This window comes from Cynara cardunculus (assembly GCF_001531365.2).
Source record: "Cynara cardunculus var. scolymus isolate 2C chromosome LG 15, CcrdV1, whole genome shotgun sequence".
In the NCBI taxonomy this organism is placed as follows: Eukaryota; Viridiplantae; Streptophyta; class Magnoliopsida; order Asterales; family Asteraceae; genus Cynara; species Cynara cardunculus.
Window position 1 is genome coordinate 7,919,256 of NC_037542.1, and position 17,420 is coordinate 7,936,675.

The following is a 17,420-nucleotide window of genomic DNA, read 5'->3' on the forward strand; positions in this document are numbered from 1 at the left end:
TCCCATAACCGGTCCCGGTCCCGGTCGGTCCCGGTCCCACGAAACTACCAAAAACCTTAACCGGTCCCGGTTTTCGGTCCCATAACCGGTCCTTACCGGTCCCGGTCCCGGTCCCGGGCCGGTCCATAGTCGGTCCCGGTCCCGGTCCTCCGGCGGTCCCGGGCCGGGCCGGGCCCATTTGGCCATCTCTATTTGGCAGGAATGAAATGGATTAGGAGATTTAAATCCATTTCAATTTCATATTTAGCAGTTGGATTATTTGAATTCGAAATTCTAAAATTTAATTGAAATACTATTAGTTGTGTATCTAGAAATGCAGCAGTAATCGAGAATTTTAACGATTTTGAAGTTTTATTGGTTTTATTAGAAACGATTTAACAATGATATAAGTTACATTTGGGCTTTACATATTAATACAATTTGAATAAATAAAAGTTATGATTCCAATTACAGTCTATCGATGAAAAAAATTGTATGACAGTTTAAAATCCAATATATATAAAATCTAACATATTTAAACGACTCCACAAATGTAATCGATTTACACCAGGAGCAAAGAATCAAGAAATCGAGAGCGAGATCGAGATCGAGAGTTTTAGAGCAATTGAATAGAAGATGAATGAGAGAACGTTTAATAACTCATGGTGAATATGAGTTTGAATATCGCCTTGGGGGATGGAGAGAAGACATAGAGGTATAAGAGGGTGAATGTATGAGTGAAAGGTGTCAAAAGTTTTTGGGAACATGAAAAGAAAAGACAATAATGTGCATTGGTAACTTGTAACATATGTTATTATAATTGTAGATTAAGAGATTTTAAGACTAGATGCATAAAGTAGTAATACTTAATGCATTATGAGTTGTTTTTAAGACTTTGTACATAAATTTATAATACTTTGTGTATTAAAAATTGTTTTTAAGACTTTTGATAAATTTGGTTTATAAAGTAGTATAGATGATCGATTGATAGAAATGTAATATAATTATTTTTATAATTATTAATATTTTTTTATTAATTATTTATAAACAATGGAATCCACTTTCTCTTCTGAATCCTAGAAATTAAACGCACAAATGATTTCAAATCTCTTCTAATCAAAATCCAAATCCTCTCCACGAAATACTAATCCCTAAAAAAACAATCATGCAAACCAAACATATCCTAATTATCTTTTAGATTTTTCTTTTTAACAAAATAAAAACTAGAGTAAATTACAGATTTGGCCCTTGTGTTATGTTGATTTTTACGAAATTCGTTCTAGATTTCATTTATTATGGATTTGGTTCTTATGGTTTGTATTTTCTATTGGATTTGGTCTTTGGACCAAACAACGATATCCATTTTATTCGTTAAAGTCGAGAGCATAAGAGACTTTTTTTTTTCCTTTTTCTTTTATGTAACATTTTTAAAATTAATTTTTTTAAATCAAGGGCTATAGTGTATGTATTGAAACTTGGAGGGCTAAAATAGAACATCATTTAATAAATATCATATTAAATTGTATATTATATATAGACATATCTATATTATATTATAAAACATTTGGTAAAAACTCTTAAAACCATTTTTTTGTATGAAATATTGTTTATTGATGCATATTACTTAAAATTTAAGATTATAAGTAAATTGTGCGTAAATACAACTTATTAAAGCTACATGTTTAAATTCATGTAACTAACTACAGATAAACGTAATTAAATATAAGATAAACATCTCATTTTTAAATATAAAAGATCTAAAATATAATTAGGATAGTCATTTACTTTTAACAAAATACTTAATTATTATTTTTATAAAAAAATCATATTATTAAACCAAAAATAAATAAAATGATTTAAAAAAATACACAAAAAAATTCAAAATTTTATAATATCTTCAAATTTATATCTTATTTAAAAATAAAAACATTACGCTTTCTCAAAACCACATAAAACCATATTATAACATTGATCGAGACAAAAAAAAAAGGAAACAATAAAATTGAGATGTAAATCGCTTGAGTACGAGACTTTTTCCCCAACATCTTCCATGGCCAGTTATGTGTTTCGTCCCTAACCTTACTTCACGGTTGCCCCAATCGGCCACCGCTATCCATCTCCAACACACACACATCACAAACACACACACATAGATCACAGATATACCATCCATCTCCAGTCACCTCCCGATTTGTGTCACGGACCAGAAGCAAAACTTGATCAATGGAACTCGATTTCTTTGTGTGTGTGTGCATCGCCGAATGGACCAAATGTTTCTTCATAGACCTTTATCTTCGTCCCCAACACAAGCAGCGATCTCCTCCCTCTGGTTTCCACCCCCTTGGCCATCCTTCCCCGACAATGCAGCGTGTGTGTGAGAGAGAGAGAGAGAGAGAGAGAGAGAGAGAGAAAGAGAGAGAGAGAGAGAGAGACCGTTGCAGTGGTGTGCTCCATAATAAAGATCGTGTGTGTTTGAACGGAAGTTGCAGATAAGTGATCGCGAATTTTTGTGGTGGGTGGTGTAGGGGTGAAAATGAAGGTTGTAGGTGTAGAGATGGAGGTTGCAGGGGCTGATATGGAGGTTGCAAGGGGGACAAAAATGAAGACCGTGGATAGTTTTCAGGCACGTGGGGGGAGAGTGATGATCGTTAGTTAGGGACGATGGTGATTAAAGTAGTGGAGAATACAGTGGATTGTGGTAGTGGTGACACAGCGAGGGTGGTGGGTAACTGGAAATGGTGTTCGTTGACAGAAACGACGTCGGAACAATATGGGGACGATAAGTTGGAGAGGAAGATGAAATGTATTCATATTTGGCCCTCCAAGTTTTATTTCATACATTTTGGTCCCATATTTTAATTAGGTTAATTAAAAAAATGTCAAAATGAAAGGAAAAAAATAAGAAGACCATTTTGCCGTTAAATTTAACGGACTGGTTAGATGTCTATTAGGGAAAAGGACCAAATCCAATCGAAAATACATACCACAAGGACCAAATTCATAATAAATCAAGTTTGGGGATGAAATCCATAATTTGCTCTAAAAACTAATTGCATTAAAGAAAGAGTAAGGGGTCGTTTATCAAACGCTTACCCGAGTAAGCGATTACCAAGTAACATTTATCTTACCAGATGAATATGGTAAGGATCAAGAATCTTACCTGGTAAGAGCGAGACAAGGACCAAGAGTCTTACCCGGTAAGTGAAGGCGATTACTCTTACCACGGTAAGCGCTTACCGGGTAAATTTTTGTATACTATGTTGTTTTGGTGGACTAAAATCTTACCCGGTAAGTACATAATAGTGTTAAATTTTACCGGTAAGCACTTACCGGGTAAGTGTTTGATAAACAGCCCCTAAATCATAATTTTCTTTTCATTTTCGTGGTTTAGAAGTTTTGATTCTTGTCTCTACAGTTTGTAATATATTTACTAATTATGTTCCTAGACTAAATCCTATCTTTTAAGTATAAGGGACCAAAACAGTAGAAAATTGTAAACTATGGGATCAAAGCAATAATAAATTGTAAATTATAAGGATGAAAATAACAATAAATTACAAACTATAAGAATAAAAAACCATGATAAATCACATAAAAACGTAATTTACTCTTAATCAAATGATAAACTTAGACATGTGTCAATCGACATAATCAAGTTTAAATATAGTTGATGATCTAACAATCCACGTCATCATATGCTACCAATGGAGATTTTGATGATTTTTTTTTATTAATCTGGATATCCAATCTGCTATGCGAGCCGACTAATACCAGGATGACCATCTGATTTGCAAATAGGCCAGAGTCACCGCATTTGAACCTCCGTAGCCACAAGAGGATTTTTATTCCTCCTTGGATTTGAACCTGAGACCTCCTGATACTTTTAACCTTTGGAGCCAAGCTCAAACCAATCAAACACCACCCTTGTGGCTCAAAAGGATCTTCAAAAATGAAGAAAGTATGAGAGAGAAATCTAGAAAACTCTCCAACAATAATTACTGAGAAAAGTGAATTATATATTATTTACCGGTGAGAAATCTTGAAATTCAATGTTTAAATATTTTATTAATTGTATTGAATATTTTAATAATTCAATTAATGTTGTAAATACCAACATGAAGAAGCCGTTGGATATGAAGGTAATTCCTCTTTAGAAATTGTGACTTTTGATTCTCCGTTTTGGAGACTTTGTATACTTTCACGAGTTAAAATCTGTATGGATAGAAAAAAATGAAAGTTTGTTATATTGAATGAGAAAAAAAAAAAAAAAAACTTTTTTACATTTGATAGGAACTAAATCAAATTCCGTTACATTTTGATGAATTTTACCCTAAACCATAATAACGTAATTTCTATTTACCAACCTTCAACCACTTTGGTTGCCAAAATAATTACGTAGAGCATTTTGTTACCGGTTCAGTAGGCATTTGTATGGTACAAGTTTCTAATGCATTGGTACATTCTTTACATTGTATAAATAAAGGGAATGAGCGGTTAGAGGGGCCATCAGTCAATGTGTGTGTGTGTGTGTGTTTTGGGCGAAAGCCTTTGGAGAGTACTCGACCTCCGAAAGTCGAGAAACTTCTTTGTTCACCGGATATCTTTTATAATCTTTGATAAGCATGGTTATTACATGCTTAAAGTACCCATTTCTTGTGTTTAATAGGTAGATTTTCCTAGTTTATCCCAACTTTGAGTCATTTTTACTTTCTTATTTTCTATTTGTTATGTTTGGAGCTAAATGTGGTGATTGATTTGTTTTTACAACAATTTGGGAGTAGATGACATCTTTTGACTTACAATACTGCACTATAATGTTGCAGCATTCCAGCAGCATTGTCTGGATCCGGTTTGGCTTTTTGGAGAAGTGTTTATTGGTTAAGTCATTGTCAAGGAATAAAGTCTTAGCTGAAGAAGCCTTCGTTTTTGCCCTCAGCCAGCTGGTGAAAAGAGTGGGAGAAGACCTTTTAGGATGACATATTGTGATGGAGAGGATGCCACATTTCTAGTCTTGTCATTTGTACTTTTTCCTTTTTTTTATGTTTTTGTCTTTAGTATATTTTGTATGTATAAAAGAGTGCATTGAGTGCCTCTTTTGAAGACACCTACCGGACAATTGTTCTCATAACAATTGTTTAAAACCCTCTCAAATTATTAATGTTATTTGTTAGCTTTTAAGTTTAACTTAATTATTGTTCTTCATATTTTGTTATTTATTTACTCTTATCTGTCATTTACTTTCCGTCATTTAGTTTCTGTCATTTATTTTCAGTCATTTACATCCATGTCTTTACTTTATGTCATTTATTTATGTCATTTAGGGTGCGTTTGGTGCGCAGACAGGACTGGACAGGACAGGACAGGACAGGACAGGATGGGACAGGACAGGACAGGACAGCTGTTCAGCGTTTGGTAAGACAGGACAGGACAGGATAGAACTGGTTAAAATGACCAATTTACCCCCAGTGAGCTGTTTAGTATTTTTTCACGACGAAATGCATTATGGTAACACTGGTACTACTACCACTACAACCCTAATAATTCATCAACAACAACAACAACAACATTCAGCAATCATAATCAATGTAAACTCTCGAAATAAATCATAATACTTCATTAAAATCCCTAATAAGTACTTCAATTAATCAAGTTGTTGGCGAAATCGAGTACGAAACCACCATCAAAATATAATTCCTTACTTGCATGAAACAAGAAGAAAGGTATTTGAAGAGTTTCTTCAAATTCGTGATGTAGTTGCTGTAAGAAGCAGCAGCGGCCATCGGAGAAGCAGCAGCGGTGGCCATCGGAAGAAGCAGCAGCGGCCATCGGGAGAAGCAGCAGCGGCGGCCATCGGAGAAGCAGCAGCGGCGGCCATCGGAGAAGCAGCAGCGGCGGCCATCGGAAGTCGCCGTCACCGGTCGCGCGGTTGAGCGGTGGAAGCGATGGAGGAAAGGAGAGTGAAGGGGAAGAAGGATGGTATGCGTATGAGGTTTTTGAGGGTAAAGTGGTAAAAAGTTTCTTGTTCTACTTAGTTCCATGGGTAAAGGGTGGACAACCTTGTCCCACCCTTGTTCTAGTTTGTTCTAGTTAGTCCCACATAAAACCACACCAAACATAGGACAATTGTGTTCTGTCCTGTCCTGTCCCACTCTGTCCAACGTACCAAACGCACCCTTACTTTCAGTAATGAGTAGCTAATTCCATTAGCTCGGGTGTAGGGTAAATGGTGAAATGTTAAACCGAATGAAAGTGGACATTGTTTCACAATAACAATGTTCCACTATTTCATTCAAGTTTTATAAAACCAAGTACACTTCTTGACAAGTTGATCACTTTGAAAGTGTTAAAGTGTCATGGACTTAGAAATAAGTCATGATAAGCACGTCAACTTGAATGATATGAGAGGTAGACTTGAGAAAGTTGCCGACAAGGAGACTTGTCACTTATGTTTTTCAAACTTAACTCCCGACGGGTTGGTCGCTCTCTAAAAGTGTCAAAGTGTGATAGATTCAGAGATGAACTGTCAAGAACACGCCAACTTGAATGATATGGGAATCGACTCGAAAGAGAAAGAGTAATTTTTAACAAGGAGATTTGTTTAGCCATATATCTTGAAGACACCAATTTGTCACTATCCCTGGTCCTAACACCACATAGAGATATGGGTGCAAATCTATAATATAGTGCAAAGGTGAAGTCCGAGAGGAATACCTTCAAGATAAATGGTGGAACTAGTTCTTCTACAGCATTGTCTGTTGGATTTTGTGTTTACGTTTCACCCCAAGTCTTACACCCGTGCTACCTTTATTATTCTGCTTTACTATTCTGTTATATTTATCTTTGTTAATTCAGAATCAGACTGAAGTCTTCAATTTCGTCATCTGAAATCTTTTCTTTCACTGGACTCTTATTTAACTTTTGTTCCAATCCCTGTGGATGATATTCCGGTACTTGTATCACTTTATTACTTGGAAAGACGATATTGAGCCATATTGTATACTTGCTTTGTGGCCCAATTCTTTAGTCTAGAGGTGTTAGTAATAACCCGACCAATCTTCCAGTTCGTTGAATTCGAATAGAATCTACACGTTCAATTATCAAAGTTTGTATCAAATGGTATCAGAGCAGTGCGATGCTTGGAGGATGATGATTAGAAGCATTGCATCTCAAATCGAGGATTTGGAGAGCAATGACAATTTAAGATACATGGAGCAAATTTAGTGGACATTCAAGAACATTTACGATCTATGGAATAAGGACATGCAAACAACGAAGATATTGATGGGTAAACTTATCAAATTGCAAGAAGACAAGTTAAGAAGAATCAAGATGGATTTGTATTCTAGTTTGGGAAGAAATTCAGGAATTCGAAACAACAAATTGGGATATATAATAATCTAAATCTATTAGAGAAAGAGAAGAATGGAGATAACTTAGAAAAAGAAAACATAAGAAAGATCACAAGCAAGAGGGATGAAGATCATTCATATCAAAATATGGGGCGAGCACCATCGGTACTGTCGATTTCACCACCGCCTCTGCCATCGTTGTTGCCAATCTCATCATAGATGTGGCGTCTCCACCCTCCTAATTGTAGATTATGGCATGTCTGTTGGCTGGCGTTGTGGTCGAACTCGATTATGTTTCCGTTATGGTTGTGTCCATCAGCGAACGTAACACAGACTGTGAAAAAGACGTGGATCGTTGGATCTAAAAACCAGTTTAGAAATGAAATAGCCCAGAAGCCATGAAAGCACAGTCTAGTGATTCTATCAAGCCCCAATCTCAATCCTAATCGAGTGCTTTTATGGATCAAGGCTCCAGTGATTTTAGTTTGAGCTAAACCCGTGTTATGTCTAATTAACGACATAAATAAAGGGCTGCCTTTTTTTAATCCTAAAAATAATACAAATTTTGTCTCTTCACCAAACTCTATCTCTTTGATGGAAGAAGGGGGAGAATGGTTGGCCGATGGCCATTGGAAATTACCACCACCATGGCGGCCACCAGTATTGTCGTTGTCGTTACCACCACGGTTGTTGCCACAACTCTAACCATCACCAACAATCATTGATGTCAATTGTTGGAATCAATTCCAATTTGATTTTTTCCGTGTACATTGGGTGTTCTAATAAATAAGCCAAATAGAGTAGACTATGGCACAAGTATGTAATGTATTCGTACATGCTGTAGGCAGTATAAATAAAGGGACCGAGCGATTAGAAGGGCATCAATCAGTTTTTGTGTGTTTTGGACCAAAGCCTTTGGGAGTACTCGATCTCTCGAAAGCTGAGAAATTTCTTTGTTCACTGGATATTTTCTGTAATCTTCCGATTCATTGAATTCAAATAGAAATTACACATTCAATCATCAAAGTTTGTATCAACGTGTTGGAGATGCTGTTACGATTATCCAAAATTCAGTAAGAAGACATTTGATACGCAGATAAAGTCGAACTGATGAAACAAACAATAAGGGGTTGTTTGTTTACCTCTTAATAGTTTCATTAAGAGGTGAATCTTGTTTGACAAAAAAAGTCTGCCTCTAAATGGTTCTAAAACTCTCTGAATATTTTGTATCCTAAGCCTCCCTTAATCATTAAGCGCCCTGATTTCATTACAAACAAGTACTAAACAATTATATTTCATTTTGCACTATATCATGAAAGTCTATTAATCATTTTACATCAAACCATTCAGCAACTGTAAAAAAAAAATGAATTTAAAATCCTAAAACTTTTCACCGTATATGGTAATGAAATATTTGAATACATTTTGTCAAAATTCATTTTAGATCCACCAAGTAACGGGTAGTCAACCCGATCCGATTGGTGTTGAGCTATCTCTCTCTCTCTCACACACACAGCTGGGCACTTGGGGATATTCTGTAGAATTAGGGCAAACTGATTGACGAGTGATCATACTGTTTCTTCAATGTCTGCATCAAAACGCAATTTCTGATTGTTCGTCTTCCATCCTATTCTCAGGTGGAATCTAAATCTCTACAGCAAGCTTCTACTTCCATATCCATCCTTCTTTGAACTTTCTGTTGTGATTAGTTGATGGTGAAGTCAAGAGTTCCATGAGTTATTAGGGTATCGTGGATTTTGATTCCGGAAATTTGTAGCTTTTCGTTGACAAGTTCAGTTGATATCGGTGGTTAAGTTAGGATGGGACTTTATCATTGTCATTAGTTTAGAACTCTCGCATTCAGAAATTGGAACTGTTTCTCATTTGCAGATACATTTCTCCATCATCTTTGATTCCCTGCAGCAGTACAGGGGTGTTACTGATCAAACCAAATCGGGAAAGGTGGGCGAGAGAATGCAGAAGCTTGGCGAACTAAAGCTCCCTCCCTTCTTCAATTATCCACCATACTTCACGTAACCACTTCCTTCCCTTGCAAATTAAACCAGTTGTTAATCGTTGTATTTTAGATTATTCTTTGGCCATTTATGTATAGTTAAACATTCTGCGCCAGAACCAGAAGTAAAAGTTTTGGTAGACAGGGATCATGTAGGAATTTCATCCGATGAATGGGCAAGGACCTGTTCTCTCTTCATATTTCGTTTTCTCCTTTAGATTCTACCGAAGTTTATGTTGTATTGAAGGTTCGAAGATTATTGACTAATTGTCAAAGACAAGAAGTGAAATTCCAAATTGGAAGACATTGCAGAACTGGTAACTTGTCTTAGGATTGCTAGTCACACGCACAATCAAAATGGCAGGAAACAAATGGGGGAAGACAGTATTTAGGTGGCTTAGTTTGTAACGATTTGGAAATCCATGTAGGTAGTCTACCTTTTTAAAGAAGAAAAATAAGACCCAAAATAACTATCAACCACCATAGTTTAATTAGTCGAATTAGGCTTTATATCTAACACTTGGTTGTTTATTCTGTCAAATATCTATCCGCAAAGTGTAAGTTTTACTTTGTGAGAGTACCTGGCATCTGGGATTGGTTACCAATATTTGTGTTATACTTCATATCAGTAGCAGCGAGATTAGAGCATGCTTTTAGTTGCCCTGCAGTGGTCATTTGTAAGATGCTTTATGCCATTTTATGTAAAGTGCAAGTGAATTCTGGCTCAACAGTCATCCAACTCGGATACTATCTTTCAAACGGATCATCTTGTTTCTCGGGTTGTATTGGGTTTCAAATGTTAAAAAGCTTCCCAAAGTATCTGTCATAGCATAGGAGTTAAATTGATGCTTAGTCACATCAATGAGTCATGGAAGGGTCTGAGGTGTGCAACATTGACCCTTCTAAGTGAAGAGGCTGTTATCTTCTCAAATTGTGTTTTGAATAAATATTCTTAATCTCTAATTTAGGAAGACTCCATCCCACTAGATATCTAGACAAAAAAGAGGTTCTTATGAATTTTGACACAAATGATTTTATTTTGATGCTAGCGTTTAATTGTTTTATATTATTCAGCTTAAAATAGTCTTGAATTAGCTTAAATATTTGATGGTCTGTTACTCTTTCTGTGGACTCTTTGACTACAAGCATGAAACCTTCACCTTCTGCAATATAATTGAGATGCGACTCAAGAAACGAGAATGAGCTTTTTATAAATCTGGTTGTGTAATATGTTTAACCATACCAGAGAAGTTGCAAGCCGAAAGTAAGCTGGTAGTCTTTTGATGATGCAACCATGTGTAGTTGCGCGCCAAAACTGTTTATTGCGTTCCACTCTTTGACATATACTGATTCAGGACTTACTAAGTATTTTATGGTAATTTCCATCAGGTTGCAGCCTGTGAGGGAAACTCGAGAGAAGCAAATACAACTATGGAAGGAACTAATTCTTGATTACTGTCGAACGCAGAAGATATTTGTAGTTGGATTAGAAGAAGACTTTCCACTCTTCTCAAATCCTGCCATAGAAAGTAAGCATTGCCTTCTTCTGATTTCCAGATAGTTCTCAGATATAGTTGACTGACATGGTGTCCTCTCTTTTTCTGGTCTTCACCATTTGCATATTTAGATAGTAATCGATTCAACATTTGACTATAATGTTTTTGGAAACTGGTTTTCTATTTTCAGTGTTGGGTTTGATTTACATGATTACATTGTTACCATGCCTTTCACAAGATGAACACTTTTGATAAGCTTACGTTGGGTAGCTTTACTACATCATTCAAACATGTTATAGAGAATAATATACACAATGTTCACGCGATCGTGCATGTAGTTTGGTTTTATTATAGCATCATTTCAGGAACATATATCTGGATGATAACCTAATCCCTCATTCATCTGCTCAGCTGGGGTAGTTCAAGTGGTTGGATCTTTAGATAACACAGAGGTCTTAGTTAGAAATACAGACATGTCTTGCCTTGTGAAGTAGAACGTTACATAACCTAGAGGCCTTCAATTAAAATTATACACATGCATCGGCAAGTGAGCTACCACGGATGTGTCACCTAGCGAACTACAAAAATTTCACCCTCTTGAACATGGTATCCCTAGTCTCCAATAAAGTCCTCTTATACGATAGCGCTTAGTCAGATAATGCGTTTGTTTTGCTGGATTTCTTTCATTCCTTGGTGTTTATGGTGCTTGTAAATGGTTTTGATGGCTGACATTACCACTTTCTTTCATTTGGAACATTATTCAAAACACGATAAGTTGCCAAAAATTTCAACCGTGTATGGTCATAGTTACTTTAGTTTATTAAACCAAACCAAACAAACCCAGTAAGTCCCTCACAAAGTAGGGGCTGGGAAGGGTATGATATGATGTACGCAAACCTTACATCCACCCTCAGGAGCAGAGAGGTTGCTTCTGTGAAACCTCGGGTTTGTAAGTTACTTTAGTTTATTGAATTAACTAAACAAGACAATATGGAATAAGAATTTCCAAGTTGTGATCAAGGAAATTTATGTGCGACCATTATTATCAAAACGTGCAGATTAACAGGCTCACTAAACTGGCTGATCATGTTGAACTGTGCTTGCCTGCTTTATGTTCTGCAGTTTATTTATTTTGCTGAAACAATTTTGAATGTGGTTGTGCAGGGTCTCTAAATCACGAGGCAAGAGTAGCTTTTCTCTCGGCTATAGTTTCAGATGGTTTGTTTTCTAGCTAACAAATTGGATTATCCTTTTCACTTTCATAAATCTGATGATCTCTAACAATGCTCTTAGTTCATTACCAACTAAAAGTTGTCATTCAACAGGTCGTGCAGAATGGATGGATAAGGGTCATAGACGGTGTCTCATCCTCTGGCATCGGATTCAAGACTGGGCAGACATTATATTGCGCTTTGTGAGTAATATAGCTACCCTTGCAGGCATTAGTTCCTACTTTCCTAACATTAATTACTTCATGCTTTGCTTAGGTGAAGGAGAATGGATTAGAGGACAGTGTAATGACGGTGGAGGAAATGCGTTCGGGGATTGAGTCACGTGGAACAGGTAAACGGATCTTTACAGTTTTTAGGATATATAATTAGACATGATAATAGTGTCACAAATTCTTTTTTAGTGTATGGATGATTGTTAGGATCTATAATCACACACACCGGGTAAAAGTTGTTGAGATTGAAAAACCAATCAAAGCATTCATTTGGTTCAACAATTCACCTAAATGGATGGTGTTTGGTAAGATGCTTATTAGTATACTTGTATCATTTGCATGAAGAAATAGAAAATGGACAAGTACCAATTTACCATCACCGCCTACCTACCATAATTGTTTTCTTTCAAAAAACCATTAAGTCATAGTTGGGTTTACAGTCCAAGCTCGGGTCTGAATCCAACCCCATGGTGGATAATTCCAGGAGCATGCAAAGGATACGCTTGGTACGCGGGATAAGGGAGATGGGATAAGATTTTTAAATTACCAAACTATTCATGTCAACTTAAAACTTTCAAACCTTCTGCATTTCTTTCGCCTGCCTACTTCACTGGCCTACTCTCTTTTGTCTAGTCCTTTCCGCGTACCAAAAGCACCACACGTCCTAAAGAGCGCTATCAAGCTTATGATCATGTTCCTAGATGATAGTCTTATTTTTCACAATGGTTGCTTGTGTTCTGAACATAACATGGTCAAAGATTCAGGACGTTACAATCGGAGATCAATCCTATTCTATGATCCAACAACTGCGTTTTTCAGAGCTTTTGGAACCATCTTGCTATCGGATGTGTTTGTGTTTGTGTTTGCATTTTCTGTTTTCGTTTTCATTGTCACAACTTAAATTTTCATCAATTACTAATTTCCTTGCAGACGTTCACGGGATGGACCGTACAGTTTTAATGAGAGCACTTAAACTTCTGGAAAACAAGGGAAAACTTGCAATCTTCAAGGGAACTTCAACTGATGATGAAGGTGTAAAATTTTCTGTTTGAAAGTAACATGAACACATAACGTATTGCTATGTACCCCCGTGGTTATTTTTCTTTTTTCACGAAAACAACCGTTGGACCCTGCTTTCAAGTCATATGTATTTGGGTTCATTTAGTTTGGTTTGATTCAAGGGGTGTCTGGGATTGCTTATTTAAAGTGTTGGTTAACTTATTCCGCTGTGGTACCTGTAATAAAGAGTTTTTAGTATTTGGATGAAAAAGAAAAGAAATACTTGTACCGGTTTGACACCAGTAATAAGGAGTTTTTTTTTATAAGTTACTCCCTTCCAACTTATTAACTGATTCCGGTATGGTACCAATAATAAGAAGTTTTTAGTGTTTCGATGGGGAAAAAATGAAATGCTTATCAGCTTATTATGTTTGATATTAGGGCAAAATGCGTAAAATAGCAACCTACTTTTACAAATTTTCTTATTATAGCATTCTACTTTCAGTTTTTCTTATTACAACAATGCACTTTCAAAATATTTTTTATTAGAGCATTGTACTTTCAAAAATTTACCCATTATAGCATTGGGTAACCTGTTACCTTTTGAACAGGTTTTTCTTTGTTGACTTGTCAAATTTAAAATGACATGGAAACCATGTAGGATAACATATTACACATGGATATCCTACGTGTCATTTAAAAAAAAATTTAAAAGCAATTTTTTGAAAATGAAAAACGTCAATCCCTCTCATTGTTTAGACTGTTCCTTCTCATCTTCTTCCTGATGATTGTTCATTCACCCACAGTCCCTCAATCGCACACATCGCCTTCCTCTTTGACCTAATCGACCCTCACCATCTTCTTCCTTATCAAATCTAAACCCTAATCGACTCAATCTCATCGACTTCCTCATCATGCATCCTGTTCCAACAGGTAAGTTTAATATGTTTTACAGCAATGTATATGTACATTTTCTGTTTTAGTATTGGTTACTAATAGAAGCCATGACTATCTATCTATCTATGGGATTTCTTATCTTAGGTTTGATTATGCTGCATGTACTATGAATGTTGCTCCAATACTATAAAAGTAGCTTTCTTATCTTATCTTAGACTGATGCATTCATCMATTGCTTCTGATATCTAGTAAAAGGACATCCRTTGAATAGGATTTGCAYCTAATACCTGCACATACAAAAAACAATCGTGCAGGTTCCTTTAGTTACTTTTCCTTATTATCATGGACCACACAGTATCAAGAAATATATATTTAAAACGAAACAGCGTTAAACTTTAAAACGGGCTAAACCATGATAAAGTGAAATCAGCTTCTTGACATCTCTAAAAACCCACTAGAAGAAAAGATCGGCCAGTCCCCAAGTACTAATATTTGATTTAAGATTGTTACCATCAAGAACCTGTTGTATTTTCATTAATAAAATGCACAAGCTTACTGAAAGCAGTTATGTGTATTTTCATTAATCTGGCACTGAATATTGTGTGGACTGCTTAATAACCAATTCCATGTGGTATTTTTCTTCATTTTCACACTGCAGCCTGTGTATATGGCGTTGAATAAAGAGCCAATTGATCATGCTCATTGATYGGTGACTCGAATAAATACCACTAGAAACTAAAAGAACAAACACTAATCAATCAACGAATTCCTGTTCTGTTTCTTGCTTCTTAGATGGAATTCACCCGAATATAATTCATTGCAACATTCAAGGTTGTCATACTAATGTAACAAGCAAGTTTGCATAAAACTGTTTCAAGTTTACCAATAGTTTCAAAGCAAAAAAGGGCCATTTCCTTTGCTAACCATGGTAAGCGCTTACCGGGTAAATTGTTGCATATGATGTCGTTTTAGCGGACTAAAAATCTTACCCGGTAAGTAAATAATAGTGTTAAATTTTACCGGTAAGCACTTACCGGGTAAGTGTTTGGTAAACGGCCCCTAATTACACAATTAAAAGTTAAAGAGATTGTGTTAAATCTTATATTGATGCAAAGAGTTATGAACTTACCAAACTGACGCCATAGAAGATTAGAAACAGCCAATTGCGATCTTTTAACACACAAAAAATTAACTAAAGATGGGATATTTACATGGACAAAGCAGTAAAAGGGGTGCACGAGGCGGAACAGGTTCACAAAGGGATGTTAGAAAGGTAATGTAAAATCTTCGAGTTTCATACTAATTTTATATATCAATTGCATACTAATTTGTTCACTAATTTGTACAGGAACCATCTAAAGTGGAATCACAACCAAAGCTCATCCCAAAAAAAAAAGGAGGCCAAGTAAAAGGATAATCTTGAACAACCTACGGAAAAATACCGTTGAGAAAGATGGAGAAGGTAGTAGTTGTGACAAGGCGGTTCCACTTGATTAAATAACATTGTTAGACGAATGTGAATATGATGTTTTTTTTTGTTGAAAAGATGTCTACATGTTTAGGTTTTGGTATTACAAAGTAAGTCATGAAATTTACGATGAATTCGATGAATGAATGGTTTTTTTTTGGATATTTTTATTCGTGAAATAGTGATCTTTTATAAACATGTTTAATTTATGATATTATATTTTTTCGTATTTTGCCATTAAATTTACAATGTTTAAATGATAAAAATATAAAAATTAAAAGTATAATGTTGTAATAGAAATTGGTGATCTTATAATAAAGTAATTTTGAAAGTACAATGTTGTAATAAAAAATGTCATGTCAGCACTATCGTACAAGTGGACAGCCTACGTGGACGATGAGGTGGCAAAGAAACCTGGTATAATGGGTAAATAAAAGGTAACAGATTACCCAATGCTATAATGGGTAAATTTTTGAAAGTACAATGCCCTAATAAAAAATATTGTGAAAGTACATTGTTGTAATAAGAAAAACTGAAAGTAGAATGCTATAATAAGAAAATTTGTAAAAGTAGGTTGCTATTTTACGCATTTTGCCCTTGATATTATCATAAGCTAATCCAAACACTTTTTATATAACTTTGATTTGACACCATATAAGCAATTTTAAAAAAAAGTTGTTTTAAATAAGCAATTTAATGTGAACCAAAATAGTTTTCTCGTGCAATAGTGGTCGGTAGCTCACTTATTGCATTCAGTCGATATAGGTGTAATCTCCTTCCATTTTTTTTATACCTGTGGGTTTACAGATCAGCTTATGCCCGCCCGACTAATCTCCGAATGATCATAAATGGTTTGAAGTCATTGCAGGTGAACCTTTATGGCTACTAAGGTTTTGATAGCACCTAAGTTCGAACATGGGGAAAATGAGATTTCCATTTCACTACATCCCCTCTCAACCTTAACCAGTGTGTCACAACCCAGGTTTCCTTGATCCGTGGGTTGTACAACTGTTCCCTTTTTGCAAGGATAAAATGAGATTTTGTGCCTAAAATCCAAACGAAGGTAAAACTTTTACTGCATAAGTTTTTTTTTTTGTAAGGGTGTCCGGGCCAAAGCCCAACTAATCCCGGCAAATTTGGAGGCTAAACATGGCCCCACTTAAATGTCGCCAACACTCCACTAGTCTTTTACTGCATAAGTTACAAGTCATTATAAGAAAGAATCATAGAAGAAGTGGGTTTTCCTATTTCGTTCAAAAGGAATATTTTAAACATAGTTTTAAGAAAAGGAAACTGGGATATATATATATATATATATATGTGTGTGTGTGTGTATATATATATTACGTGTTATGTATCGAGTGATTACAAGTTGAAATTGAGATAATGGGTATATAGTAAAGTCGAGGGAATCTGTAACATCAACTGTTATATGGAATGGTCAGTTCGCTTGGAGATGTAGATACTCTCTTACTAGTACTTATGAAACCTAACTATTATCCTACTTTACTTTCATGCACATATTCTCTGCTTTCTTTTAAGTTCCATGACCACATTCGTGTGTATCTATATATACATACATACACATATCACATAATCATCTACAAATCCGATAACAAACCAACCACTTTTAAAAAAACAACATAGATGAACTTGTTTTATATGTGAAACGTTCAATGCAGTTTTATGTATGAAAGAAAACAGTCAAAACATTTCATATATGAAACAACACTTTAAAAAAACGGGACTCTCTCTCTCTCTCTCCCCCCCCCCC

General features: G+C 35.6%; 1 protein-coding gene across 3 annotated transcripts; it reads left to right on the forward strand.

Moving 5' to 3' along the window:
* The first annotated feature begins 8,836 nt into the window (after positions 1-8,836).
* LOC112528222 (vacuolar protein sorting-associated protein 25) lies at positions 8,837-13,537 on the forward strand. 3 transcript variants are annotated; one of them, XM_025139194.1, is made up of 7 exons: positions 8,837-9,073; positions 9,219-9,361; positions 10,732-10,871; positions 12,003-12,056; positions 12,164-12,252; positions 12,326-12,401; positions 13,213-13,537. In XM_025139194.1, exons 2-7 carry the CDS (start codon positions 9,303-9,305, stop codon positions 13,332-13,334), a joined length of 540 nt encoding a protein of 179 aa, XP_024994962.1. In that variant the 5' UTR covers positions 8,837-9,073; positions 9,219-9,302; the 3' UTR covers positions 13,335-13,537. The 3 variants fall into 3 exon arrangements, with proteins under 3 accessions (XP_024994962.1, XP_024994961.1, XP_024994963.1); XM_025139193.1 differs by having other exon boundaries at positions 8,837-8,965; XM_025139195.1 differs by having other exon boundaries at positions 8,837-8,965; positions 9,252-9,361.
* Positions 13,538-17,420: the final 3,883 nt, after the last annotated feature.

What these genes read in the sequence shown, in the direction of transcription:
- LOC112528222 (XM_025139194.1), top strand. Translation starts at nt 9,303, where the DNA reads ATGCAGAAGCTTGGCGAACTAAAGCTCCCTCCCTTCTTCAATTATCCA. An exon ending in CTCAAATCCTGCCATAGAAA is followed by an intron (nt 10,872 to 12,002) that starts GTAAGCATTGCC and finishes GTGGTTGTGCAG; the next exon opens with GGTCTCTAAATCACGAGGCA. An exon ending in CTCGGCTATAGTTTCAGATG is followed by an intron (nt 12,057 to 12,163) that starts GTTTGTTTTCTA and finishes GTCATTCAACAG; the next exon opens with GTCGTGCAGAATGGATGGAT.